The sequence below is a fragment of the Sander lucioperca genome, chromosome 14 (assembly GCF_008315115.2).
Source record: "Sander lucioperca isolate FBNREF2018 chromosome 14, SLUC_FBN_1.2, whole genome shotgun sequence".
NCBI classification, from domain to species: Eukaryota; Metazoa; Chordata; class Actinopteri; order Perciformes; family Percidae; genus Sander; species Sander lucioperca.
In genome coordinates, this window is record NC_050186.1 from 17,429,321 (window position 1) to 17,443,235 (window position 13,915).

The 13,915-nt window shown below is 39.3% G+C and overlaps 1 protein-coding gene across 3 annotated transcripts; it reads right to left on the reverse strand.

Moving 5' to 3' along the window:
• Positions 1 to 2,099: 2,099 nt before the first annotated feature.
• Positions 2,100 to 13,208, reverse strand: csnk2b (casein kinase 2, beta polypeptide). 3 transcript variants are annotated; one of them, XM_031295934.2, is made up of 7 exons: positions 12,980 to 13,208; positions 12,094 to 12,175; positions 10,821 to 10,923; positions 9,800 to 9,915; positions 8,402 to 8,477; positions 5,544 to 5,733; positions 2,100 to 4,477 (listed from the first exon to the last, which is right to left on the reverse strand). In XM_031295934.2, the coding sequence occupies exons 2-7, from the start codon at positions 12,163 to 12,165 to the stop codon at positions 4,387 to 4,389; spliced, it is 648 nt and encodes a 215-aa protein (XP_031151794.1). In that variant the 5' UTR covers positions 12,166 to 12,175; positions 12,980 to 13,208; the 3' UTR covers positions 2,100 to 4,386. The 3 variants fall into 3 exon arrangements, with proteins under 3 accessions (XP_031151794.1, XP_031151795.1, XP_031151796.1); XM_031295935.2 differs by having other exon boundaries at positions 13,041 to 13,119; XM_031295936.2 differs by lacking the exon at positions 12,980 to 13,208 and adding an exon at positions 12,528 to 12,547.
• Positions 13,209 to 13,915: the final 707 nt, after the last annotated feature.

Genomic DNA, 13,915 nt, shown 5'->3' on the forward strand with positions numbered 1-13,915 from the left:
GGTGGAACCAAAAGCAGGGAGGTTTATATATTAACATATAGTGCACTATGAAAAGCAGAAAATCTTGTTTTGTTGTTTTGCAACATGAAATCACCTGACCAACAGAAAAAGACATTTTTAAAGTGGAGACAGATCAGTACAAAGGGATCTAAAATAAGAGACAGGTCAGCGCGGAGACCAAGAGACCTATGACACTTCATAAGCTGAGATTGGATAAACTGCAGACAACTACAGTTGGACTGGTGCTTTATGGGAGAGAGGCAAAAATAAAACCACTCCCAAAACAAGAGTCAAGAGTTTTAGACCGTAGTCTGTTTGCTAATTGGCACTAAAAGTACAGCTGAGGCAGATGGGAATGTCATTACAGTAGTTTAGCAGGTATTTGGTCAAAAACCAAAGTGTTGGACAATTTGAAAATATCCTTTAAGTTATCATTATTCATCCTATCATCGTTTGTTTCACAACATGAATGTGTGTACAAACTTTTAAGACGTCAGATATTTCTATCAAAACTAAATGTCAACCTCATGGTGGTGCTGGAGGAAAAGTCAGGGGATCAGCAGAGTCAGTAGAATTCATCCTCTGGGGATCATGAATGTCTGTACCAAATTTCATTGCAATGCATTTAATAGTCGTTGAGGTATTTCAGTGTGGACCAGAACAACCAACGGACTACTTATACAAATAAGTATTTTGTATTTGTCATTCACTTTGACATTTCATTTTCTTTTCTGTTGATCGATGTCGAAAAAGCCACATTAAATCTACTTTGCTTCAATGTTGTAGTACAATAAAAAACATGAAAACTTCCAAGAGGGGGTGAACATTTTTTATAGTCACAGTAGAAGGCTAAGTTACCAAACTAGCTGCTATACATCAGCTTCAATTTGTCTTGTCAAGTTAGAGCTTTAATGCATCTCCAATGGAATTTGTAACATTCTTGCTATAACCTCAGCACAGACTGAAGCACATGTGGAGAGTAAAGACACTAGAACCACATATTATATATCAACAATACATGTTTTTTAGAGTATGTTTTTGTGTGTTGCCTCAGTCTCGGTGGCTGGTATATTTCCTTAATAGTTTTGTCTAGTAGATCTGTAGAGGCATCCCAAAAACAATCTGTGTGGAAAATAGAGCAATATGGCCTCTGGGCGTGGCTGAACATTTTCCATGACTGCAGTATGAGCCGCTGAACTGAAAAGGTTATTACAATGCAAACACTCTCAGAGCTGTTTTCTTGCCACATTTGGAGATTTGTTTCCAACCCAACACACAGACACCTTTGTCAGACTATTGGAGGTAGAGTCTGCTCTTGTACAAAAACTGGAGACACTCACCAGCTACAAAAATGGGGGATTCCTCTACACAAAGTTAAAAGGAGTTACCGAGAGAAAAGGAGAAGGGCAGGTCCCAAGCTGTGGTTTGAGGTTATACTGAGTCATAACAGAATCGCCTCCTCTTCTCCCTCTGGAAAAATTGACAGGACATGCCACATGAAGACAACTTAGTCCTGCCAGTCATTTTTTTGCCAAAGACAGCTGCCAGGCAGAGGGGGAAAAGAAGTTTGTATGAGTCATATGTAAATATCCATACGTTTCTATGGCTTGAAATGGATCTAGTATGGATTGTGTACTAGATGTATTGTGCTTATTTGTAATTTCCATTCTGACTTATCAACTATATCAAAAGGCGAAAGGACATCCAAAAGCTAAATTAAAAAGTAATTACAAAAGCCTGACTGAGATCTTATGATCTTGTCAATGCAGTTAGATGGCGTTAATTTGTTTTTGTGCGTGTTTCCCAACCAATGCTGTTACTCAGTCATGTGAAATGTCACAGCAACCACACCCAGAATCCAGACAACCATCACCACAGGGAATCTTCCTACAACCTCAAAAACACATCAACACTAAGAATGCAGCTACAGTTGTGTTTTATAATTCCTGTTACAGTACATCTTCATATTTATGATTTAAATCCAACTGCTGCAATAAGTAGTGCCTTGGACATATTTAAATGTAGAAGCATTAAGTTCTCTAGTGACACTATGTGGCAGGAGGGCAGAACTGCAGTCCTAAAGATAAAGTACAAAAGAGTATGAAAAGAAAATAGAAGTTTATTGAGAATTCTGAATCCTGCTCACCCTTCCACAGTAGCAGAAAGACAACAACAACAACACAGACAGTCATTAGTTAAAATCTGGACACATAAATACCGCTTCTCTTGTATCATGAAATCCAAAAACAATCTATTCCAGTCACACAAACTTAAAGAGGGGAGGGAGTGAAGAAAGGGCAGCTGAGTCTCTGCCCCACTGCTTCAGAAACAAAAAAATAAGCGGCTGGTGGTCGGTCTGTCTCTAACCCTGAACATAAATAATGAGACTGTGCTGTGGAGAGACACCAGTAGGATCAGTGCAGTGGTGGAGTGAGCTGAAGGATTCAGATTGTCTAAATTCCTCTTTCTCCGGGTCTCCTCCTTGATCTTCACAGGAATAGTTTGACATTTTGGGAAATATCTGAATTTAGGCAGAGAGTTAGATGAGCAGACAGACACCACTCTCATATCTGTACATTAAATATAAAGCTACCACCAGTAGCCAGTGAGCTCAGCTTAGCAAAAATACTAAAAACAGGGGAAAACAGCTAGCCTGGCTCCGTCCAATGGTAATAAAATCCACCTACCAACAACAAGTTGTATTTGTTTGTTTAATACGTACAAAAAAGTGTAAAAACTATTTGCATTTTTGTCATGGGCCGGACTATTTCTTTGCAGGGACCAGTAACTTCCTGGAGTCACTACTGGTTGCCCATCAACTGCTAATCAGCTCTAAACCCCTCTAAAATGGCAAATTGTCATTTGCATTTTTGTACCGATTAAACAAGATATAATGTGTTAATTTGTGATATTTAACTACTAGAAGCAGCTCTATAGCTAACTAACACTTTATATTTTGTTTGTTTAATCTGTACATGTGTTTAAGTGTAAAAACGACTGGTTGTGGTGTTACAGCCCGGTCTTGGCTTGGACTAGTAACTTCCTGGAATGAAACAATGGTTGCCTAGCAACTACTAACCGGCACATAACCCTCTGTAAACCTGTGAAATGCTGCGAAAATGGGCTGGTAGGAGGATTTTGTTACCTTAGGACAGAACTAGCCAGGCTAGCTGTTTTCCCATTACCGATAACCATGTTAAGTAAAGTTAACCAGCCGCTAGCTAGTCTTCTAATCTACTCTCTGCCAGAAAGCAAATATGTGTATTCCCCAAAATGTCAAACTATTTATTTTAGGGAGATGAAGCTACGAGGGAAGGGGGGGTGATAATACCAGCACAGCTAAGCCGGCTGCTGCATGAGGGGACACATCTCAGAAAAATGTAGCACAGGTTATATTTTTACTTCAGGACCAATACAGACAGTTGTTTGACACACGCACAGACAGCTGGAGAAATGACGCAGGCTGATTACAATTGTCTGAACGATTCAGAATTCATGTTAGTTAAATCTATTTCTACTTTACCTCCTCTAACAGCAGAAAAAAAAAAAAAAAAAACATTGTTTGTGTCTGTTGAAAAACATAAACAATCTAGGTGTGTTCTCTGAATCTTAAGGCAAATTTAACAGAAAGCTTTGTGCAGCAACACCACAAAACATCAGACAAACCGGTAACCAAATTCTTTCAAACGAGTCATATAGAAAGACACCCACCGTCCAAACTGTCTCTGCGAGTGCCAGCCTGAGTGTACATGCATGGGGGGGCTAATGGGAAGAGGAGGCTTCCAATGAAGGAGGGTTTACCACCATCCTTTACCAAACTGTGCCAAATACAGAACAAACGCAGAGCCAGAGGTGAAAGCTGACTCAGCCGTTGCACTTTCTTTAGCTTTCCGCCCAACAGCCCTGGACATAAAACCTTTTCTACGAGGAAAAGTTCTCTGTAGTGTCCCACTGATTATATAATTTTATCATCAGCGTGCTCGTAAACAGCAGCAGCAAGAAGCCCCTGGATTGTTCAGCTTCCTCTTAGCCTCACCTCCTGTTTTTGGCACTGATGAGTTTGGTAAGGTACATGCATGGAATCCCATGTGTGTGGATGCATTCATGTATTTCTGTATGTATGAGCGTGTGTGTGTGTGTGTGTGTGTGTGTTTGTTTGTGATTAAGATCATGGCTGTGCGTTTTTATGTCTCCCTCACACTCAAAAATCTTTACACTTTTTCATTTGCCCTAATCTAAACCAAAAATAATACAGTCTTCAGGGTTGGGAGGGGGCACCTGAAAAGCTTTGTAAAATGCAGGTGACCCCTCCCCTTCTGATGGTAATTCTTTCCTGTCTTCTCTCTCTACGAATCTTCCTCCTCCATCTCCTCTGTCCAGGGCGCTCTAGCGGATGGCCTTGACGGGGCTCTTGAAGCTGGAGGCAGCTTGCAGCTGCAGCTGGTAAGCCATGGGATGGATCTTGAACCCGTACAGCCTGGAGAAAGAAGAAAGTGACAAACAGGGGTGAGTGTTTCTTCTGGCCACTGTTAATCAAACATAATTATAAAGTCTGTTTAGTGGCAGGTGCCAGAGTGGCACAAAAGCATCAAATATTAACTTCAAATAAAATTGACGAGATGCAACACAAACATGCACACTGAAATTGATGAGGCTGTGTACATTATGATCAGTGCTGTATTTGCTTTTAGGGATAGAGCAGTGATGTATGATCTTAAGCTCTCACGGTTTCCCATCACCCCACCCAGACTTCCCCTCACATGATGTTTTCTGTCAACAGATTGAAATAGGATGCAAGAAAAGGAGGCGGATGTGAGAAAAAAATAGACTTGGGTGTCCTAAAGTGATCAGGAATCTGCTGACATTGGCTCAAATTAATTTGTTGCATCACATTTAGCAGATTCTCTAGGTCTGAAACAATTAGTCGCTTAATCGATCGACAAAATAATAATCAGCTACTATTTTAATAAGAGAATATTTCATTCCCTAGTCTCAGCTTCTAAATGGTGAGGATTTTCTTCTTTTCTTTGACTTATGTGACAGAAAACTGGTTATCTTTAAGTTTTGAAAAAACAAGAAATTCTATATCATGTCCATTGGCATTTTTCATGTGCATTTTAAACAATATTCTGAGGTTTTATAGAAAAATTATGACTCTATTCACTGAGAATCTAATTGGCAGATTAATCGATTGTGAACAAAATTTTTTACTTGCAACCCTAATAACTAACTCTCACACTAATTTGAGTACATCCACCAGCCTACAGTGTAGGGCTGCATAATTTTGACTACAATCATCAGGGTGATCAACAACACATGTTCTATTTCATCAGTCGGATCCACATGATTCACAGTATTTGGTCCCAATTAGTATAAATGCTGTGATTGGTGGACTTTCCTTATGATGTGTTATATTTCTTATGGTGAGAACACATAAGCATGCACAGACACAGCATGCTCCAGAACATACACCGATTGGTCGCAGTGCAGACGTCACCGCTGCTACATCCATTATTTTTACAGTCTCTGCCTGCTGTTCTAACCTTGGGACAAACTGGTTGGCGGGCCTCTTGGGCCTGTACTCAGGGTGAACCATGAAGAGCATGTGGGGGAAGCCAGTGCCAAAATAGGCTCCATCTGTGTGGTGGTGCCTGGAGGACTTGGGTGTGTAGACGTCCATACATTTAGGACAGTACAGCTTCACCATGGCCTCTCCTGGGATGTCTGACAGACCTGTGGAGGAAGAGGAGGAGGGACAGAGGGAGGAAGAAACTGGTTAAGATATGAGAGTAAATCTACTATTAGAACCCGACCGATAAAGGATTTTTAAGGCCGATATCGATACAAATATTTGGTGATTTAAAAATCCGATATTCCGAATATATCAGCCGATAGATAGATATATATATATCTCTATATATATATATATATCTCTATATATATATATATATATATATATATATATATATATAATAATAATAATGCAGTTTAAAAATAAACTTGTTTGTTTTATCGTCACAACAGAACAGAGGAACATCAAAATATATTAAAGTTCTGATAAATAAAATGTACAAAAATACAAACTTAAGATATGAAACGTAAAGGGTTAAACACGAGTGTTGCCAACAGGGATGTTGTAGAGTGCCCTCTGGTGGACAAACTATGCAACGCCAACACTCAACAACACAACACTGGTTGAAGGGTGTTTTGTCCGTTTTTATTTTATTTTTTAAATATTCATTTATCGGCCGATAACATCAGCCCGCCGATATATATCGGTCGGGCTCTATCTACTATATCCAAGATAGAGACAGCACTGGAATGCTGCTAGTACAGTACAAATACTTCTAGTTCCTTCCAGGTATTTTCATCTATTTTATCATCACAACCATTTGCATTTGAATAGAAACGCAATTGGCGCACGAATGGCGCAATTTGAGTTGCACTGTGAGGTTTGTCACAGACAGCCAGGATACCATAAATAAATTGCTAAAAACGGACCACATATTGTAAGTAAAAAAAGATTCCCAGACATTCCCAAACCAAAACCATCAGTCTAATACCCCTCTCCCACTGGCCAAAAAACCCACTTACACCCACTAACATCTGGCTTTTGTCTGCAGTGGGAAAGGTTACAATCGACATTCACCCCCGGGACAAATGACTCTGCAGTAGGCACGGTATTTATCGGCTCCAAACAGCAGTGATGGAAATAGTACACCCAGGTGGATACACTAATTTTTGGCCATTTTCTGGTGCGATGCATCACCTCCATTGGTAACTTCTGTCATATTGTCTCCACCCAAGCAGTGCTTGAACACGAAATTAGTTGGCACCAATATCTACAGGAAACCCCTATACGGCCATATGAAACCCAGAAGTGTTTGATGATTGAAATATCATCTACAGCCCAAGTGGATGAAATTAAGCTTGGTTGCTAAAAGTTGCATTTTGGGCAATTTTAGCAATTAGCATAATTAGCTAGTTAAGGTGATACAGCAGAATGTGTGGGGCATCGTGGGGTAGAGTGGCAGTTGACAGGTGGGATAAGGGTGAGGAAGGGTGGACTTCGCATTATTGCTCATATAATCTTTTTTTCTCTCTGTACCAGCCATTGACTATAGGCTAATATGTCAACAAAATTAAACAAGAATTTTAAACCTGGCTTTATCCAATGTTCAGATTTCAGTTCTGGACATTTATGCAAATTAGCGCATATTTAATAAGATAATGCCTCATTTGCATATTTAAACATAACATTTCAGAGAACTTGTATAGTTTATTTAGTAATGCATTTTTTTTGGGTTAACCCTTTCCCTTAGAGATAGGGTGAGAAGCTCAGTCATCCGTGAGGAGCTCGGAGTAGAGCCGCTGCTCCTTCGCGTCGAAAGGAGCCAGTTGAGGTGGTTCGGTCATCTGGTAAGGATGCCCCCTGGGCGCCTCCCTAGGGAGGTGTTCCAGGCACGTCCAGCTGGGAGGAGGCCTCGGGGAAGACCCAGGACTAGGTGGAGGGATTATATCTCCAACCTGGCCTGGGAACGCCTTGGGATCCCCCAGTCGGAGCTGGATAATGTGGCTCGGGAAAGGGAAGTTTGGGGTCCCCTGCTGGAGCTGCTGCCCCCGCGACCCGACACCGGATAAGCGGACGAAGATGGATGGATGGATTTTTTTTTGTCATAACGTCAGTAATCAATTTGGGAAGTTTCATGTTGATATCCATTGGTTCATTTTCTTAGCCTATTCACCTGCGGTGTCTACCCCTAAATAAGATAATGGGGGGGAGGGGTCCAGTGAGTGAGCGAGTGGTCTGAGCGGAGGAAGGTTTAAGTTTATAAGCGAACGTTTCAAGTAAATGTACAACACAGTTTTTTTTCTCCTTTTGATCACTGTTATCGGAAAGCTGTAGCAGGAAAAGTTAACACCTGTTTTCCGGCGCATTCGTGACGTTGAATGTGACACACCAGAAAAAAAGACAGGCATACTCGTATACTGACAACAGAAAAGGGGTCTATCGGTTATTTTTAGCAGATGTACTCGTGTTTAAAACCCCCGCATATTCACGCTATCGGTGGGAAAACAGTATAAAAGGACCTCTCTGTGTGACACCAGTTCCTCAGCTAAGAACTGTTGCAGATATTTAATATATGCAAACAGACAGACTGTAGCTATAGTCCTAAATAACACTCTTTGAGTCCTATTATATTTAACATGAAATGTGTTCCATTACGATAGTGAGCAAAGACTTAATGCTAAGCTTAGAACAATGTGACACCTATAGACATAATGTTTATTACTATTATATAAGCCACAGCATTTTAATAGTTATCAGCTATCTTGTGGTGCTTTACCATATCTTGAAAACATGGACGTTTTGTATTTAAGAATGAATCTTTTTACTCACCGATAGGAAGCATAGGCTGATTCTCACAATAGACCCGGGGGCAATAGCCAAAATCTCCCTGTTGATACTTCTCCAACTGCAAGGTATAAAACAGGATATTATATACTGTATACTATAAATTATAATAAGTGGCAAACAAGCCTCATTTAAAAACAGTCACTAAAAATGGAGGCTTTCACTCAGGGCTCAAATACTTAACATCTCTTTAACCATTTGCCAAACTGTCTGTCCATCTTTTGCACTGTATTTTGAAATTTAGACCTGAAAATAATGCACCAGGGGAAAGTGTGTCGTTACAGTAAAGACCAACGACAGTAAATACGATATCGGACACAAATGGCCTCAAACAACAGAGGTGTTTTTGTCAGTCTTGTTTTTGACTGTCCTATATTCTAAGTTCCTTTTAGTTTGCCTAACTTCCTGTTTGATGACATAGAATTGCAATAATCGTTGCTGCTCTACATCGTTTAAGTCACTTTGAGCAGATTCGCCTTTTTAGTAATAAGACAAAACAAACCTTTCGCTTTATATCACAAAGGGAATTAATGAATGTAAACACAAATACTGTTTAACAAATATATATAATCCATCTAGTGTTGATGGTACTACCAGTAGGTCAAATCGGATGCTGAACTAGGAATCCAAACCTATGCAGTAAATAATCAATGGTAGGACTGTTGTTAACCCCTTGCATCAAGTATTAACCCAGCTTTAGAGATAGTGAGCTGCCGAAACTGTCGAAACTGACCGCTACTTGCTTTATTAAACAGTTATTGTAATAAAGTCCAACCATATTTATTCATTTTCCTATTCATCTCACAAAAATTATCATTAGCATTATCACCTCTTTTATTGAATATATAATAATAATAATAATAATAATAATAATAATAATAATAATAATACATTTTATTTATAAAAGCACTTTACATTTAAAACAAATCTCAAAGTGCTACAGGGTAAAAGCATCAATATAAAAGACAGATAAAAGCATAAAAACGGGAGAATAAAAGCAGCAACCAGCGAGGTTAATTAAAAGTCATAGCTCCTGCTAATATATATATATATATATATATATATATATATATATATATATATATATATATATATATATATATATATATATATACACACACACATATATATATATATATATATATATACACACATATATATATACACACACATATATATATATATATATATATATATATATATATATATATATATATATATATATATATATATATATATATATATAAAATAAAGTCAACATCAGTGTTTAAAGTTTAATCTCACATGGTGTATACAATTTTTCACCCTGTCAAGAAGCAAATAATAGAAAAACAGCTTTTCTAATGCAGACTAGTCAGAGTAGTGGATTTTCCTGGCGCTTACCATCTGTGCGATGCCTCGGTTAGTGAGGATGTAGCGTGCGTGGATGAGGCCGTACAGCATCTCAGCTGCCTGCTCGATCAGGTCACTCTGGTTGGGATTGTCCTCCAGCTCTTCATCTGAAGACAGAAGGAAACAGAGAACATTGGTTGGTGTCCAAATTTCTTTTTGATAGTTTACAGAGATGTACAACTGTGCCGAGAAAGATTTTCAAATGGATAATGTATATTATTATTGATTGCCTTTAAAGAAGAATAGGGACACAATATGTTTCTAAACATTTTCTATTCTTTGAAATGGCATAAAACAAAGACAACAGCAGTTCAGAGGGAGCCTGAAGAGCAGGTAAAATAACTTGCATGGTTTCAAAGATCTTGTAAGAAAATGTACAATGACTTTGATGGGGGAAAACCTGTACTGCTGGATGTGTTCAAATATTTGTAATCATCGGACAAGGAGAGAAACAACCTGCACAGCAATTGAGCAGGATAAACAGCCTTAAAGCAAAACAGTGCTGAGATCAAATGCTCATTCTCATTTTTGTTTAATAGATGACAAGTGCAAGATGAGTAGAAAGCAACACTTGCTTTATCTCCTTTGTGGTGCAGGGAATTAATTCCCCCAAATATCCACTTCCAAAGAATTTTATTTCTTTTTTTTTCTTTGGAAATAGATGACATGTGCAACAGTGCTCAACAAAGAGCAGCATGTGGTACAGTCAGGATCACTAATGTTGTGGAATTTCCAGAAACACCATGTTGTGTTATGATGAGACTAAAGGATAGCTTAGATCATCATGATCATCATCATGTCATTCATAGGTCACAGGTCAGGGGACGAGAATATTCAGCCAGTCTCTAATAACCAAACCTGTTCATGTATAATTATGTTTTTTTTGTGGGCATTTTAGGCCTTTATTTATACAGGACAGCTGAAGACATGAAAGGGGAGAGAGAGGGGGAATGACATGCAGCAAAAGGGCCGCAGGCCGGAGGCGAACATGACATGAACATAAGATACAGACCTGGTTCAAGGTCCAGGATCATGTCTAGGGCCTGGCGGTAGTGGGGGACCTGCTCATTGAGCCCTGTCAGGTTGAACTTATCCTGGATGTAGTCTTCATCCACCTTTAGTTGGAGAAATCAGGTGAGACAACGGATTATTCGGAAAGAAGTTAGCATGGCATAAAACTGACAGCATAGGTTCACGTTTTTTAAAGTCTATGCCAAAAGGTCCATTTAAGAGTTGTTAATCGCTGTAATCATTCCTCCTGTACATACCGGCAGTGAAGAGAACCCTTCCAAATGTTATACTAAGAGCTGGGGTTTAAAATCCATAGTCACAAACTGGAGATACATTATGTGGGGATGTCTTCAGGACCAGTATGAACATGATAAATGATAACAGGGACCAGTAACTCTTTCAAAGTAAATATGGGCATGGGAGTATTGTTTAAAGCTAAACTCGAAAAACCGTGAACCTATTTAATAAGGAACAAGGGGTAAGAACAGGATTGTTTCAGGACCATGTTGTTGAAAGTGTGAAAATACAAACTCACTGAATGGTAAGAAATGTTCTTAGCAACTCAAAGGCTCGTAAAAACAATGTCAAGCAAGTGTGTAAAGTAACAAATGAAGCAATGATTTATTCAGTCAATACAGAGCATCTAAACCCAAGGATGCAGCACACCTGCTTCCTCACTCATCTTCAGCAACTCAGATTTCAGTTTCTATTACATTTATTGGAAGAAACCTTTATTATTTTACAGTTGCTTGACACCATTCTTTCTAATCATGTAGGTCACTACGAAGACTTCCTACCACCAAGTGAGCTCCTATAATGATGTAGGACCTGACACATAAGTACACAGTCATAGATCAGGACTAGATGTGGCTATGTCCCTGTGTGTGGTGAAAGTAACAGTAAGCGAGACATGTCAATATGGAGTGCAATACGCCTCACACGCTCTCTGTCTCTCTCTTTCTCCAACTGGTGGAGGCAGATGGCCGCCCACCTAGAGCCAGGTTCTGTTTGAGGTTTCTGCCTGTTTAAAGGAAGTTTTTCCTCGCCACTGTCGCACCAAATGCATGCTCTTGAGGGAATTGTATGGTCTCTGTAAATTATAGTGTGGTCTAGTACTACTCTATCTGTAAAGTGATCACTTATATTATGAGTTGACACTATAAATAAACTTGAATTAAATTAGTTCTGCTTAAAACTAAGTCCAGCTTCTAGTTGGACTTTATTTTAATATGTCACTACATGGATGTCAACAATGAATAGTTACACAGACTCACCTCACAGAAAAACTCATTCCCCCTCAGTCCACAGAACCAGGAGATCCATGACACTTCCTCTGAACTGCTCATCTCTGAAGACCTATAAAGAGACATGTGAAAATACTCAGGTATATTCATCAACTACATCAACACTGAATTCACACTTAGCAACATAATAACTATAACTATAACTGCCAGTGTCAAATTCATATCTTCAACGGGTGAGATTCCTTCAGTATTTTCACAATGATAGTTTATCCAAAAACAATATGATACTGATCATATGAAGAGTAACTGAATAAAGCAATAGCTTCTGCCCAAACCTGATGAAGGCTAGGCTAAACAGCTAGCTATTGTTATCTTCTTAACACTGTTCATTTTATGAAATACTCGTTGCAGTAGTTTGTACTTCCCTAATCTGTCGAAAACACGTTATGAGAGATAAATCGAACCTTTAATGTGTGGTCATATATATCTATGCGCAACGATAAAAACGGTTAGCAAGTATTTTTCTCTCCCAGGATGGCGAAGGCATGTCCCGCCCTACTCTGCCTCTGATTGGTTTACCCTATTCTACCCTAACCAATCCCACTCCTCTTGCCTAAACCTTACCAACCCAACCAGAGCAGACAATGAGTACTAGCCAATCAGAGGGAGAGTAGGGCGGGTCATGCCCGCCCATTCCCTCGCCATCATAGGAAAAATATTTTCGGCAAACGATTAAAGTAGCCAACGTTACCTCACTAAGCTAAACCCCGCTAGCGAATAGGACCCAAACTGAAATTCAATATGGCGCATCGTTAGAAAATAGGCCTCATGATAAAGATTAGCTCTTTTTGGAGCTCCCCTCGCCTCTGCGTTTAAACGTCTCAATACGGTTACATGGGTGATTCTGCCAACTTACCCGGCTTTCAACTTTTATACTCCTTAAAAAATCCGACAGATCGAAAATTCAGCAATCTCACCGGTGTAAATAAGATGGACACCACCTCCCAGTTCACCCTCTACGTTCTTCTTCTTCCTACACAGACTCAGAATACAGCGCCGATTATGCACTGCTGCCGCCCACTGGTGACTACTAAACCGTCTCTGTAGATATGTTACGTGCTGTGCATATTAAGAGAACGGTGCTGTTTAGGTCTTATGATACCTCCATGGCTGTGCCGAGATTCAGAGAAGTTTTCCGTAACAAACATGGATGTATTAAGAGAACAGTAACAAAGCGCCAGCGAGACTTATATCCATTTTTCCATGTATTTCTATGCTTGTAACCAGAGTTGTAACGTTTTAGACTAATGGCGTCAGTAGTGACGCCCAAACACAGTTGAGAAAAATGAAAGTAATAAAGTCTCCCCTCTACATAATTTTTCTGGTTTATTGGTTATTTACCAACGGATTGATTACTGGTTACGTCTTCTTTGTGTTTGTGCAGCTTGCAGACTTTATGTTGCACTGCATGGATGTATCATGGATGCATTAAGAGAACCGGAAGAGAACTGCCATCTTCTGGAGTTTTAGTCATGGACGTATTAAGGTTTTGGTTAACTAGTTACTTCTTTTTTTGTGTGTATAACGGCTACTTGCAGCTTTTATGTTGCACTACTGCTATCTTCTGGAGTTAGTTAACTTCTACACATAGACCATATAAAAACAATGTATTATTTACAGTCATTGCTACAGTGTCCAGTATGTCAGATTTTCCTCAGCAGTCCTGTTCTCATTAGAAAGCTAAACAAGCATCTTCTGCCTTGTCCATGTCCACTTTCACCACACTTCAAAATGTCCTTCACTCTTGCTTCTGTTAGCCCAAATCGTTTCATTTATTCCAACATGTCATTTC

Coding starts and splice junctions, on each gene's coding strand:
- csnk2b (XM_031295934.2), bottom strand. CDS start 12,165: ATGAGCAGTTCAGAGGAAGTGTCATGGATCTCCTGGTTCTGTGGACTG. Junction 9,916..10,820: donor GATCCTGGACCTTGAACCAG/GTCTGTATCTTA, acceptor TTCTGTCTTCAG/ATGAAGAGCTGGAGGACAAT. Junction 8,478..9,799: donor ACCGAGGCATCGCACAGATG/GTAAGCGCCAGG, acceptor TATACCTTGCAG/TTGGAGAAGTATCAACAGGG.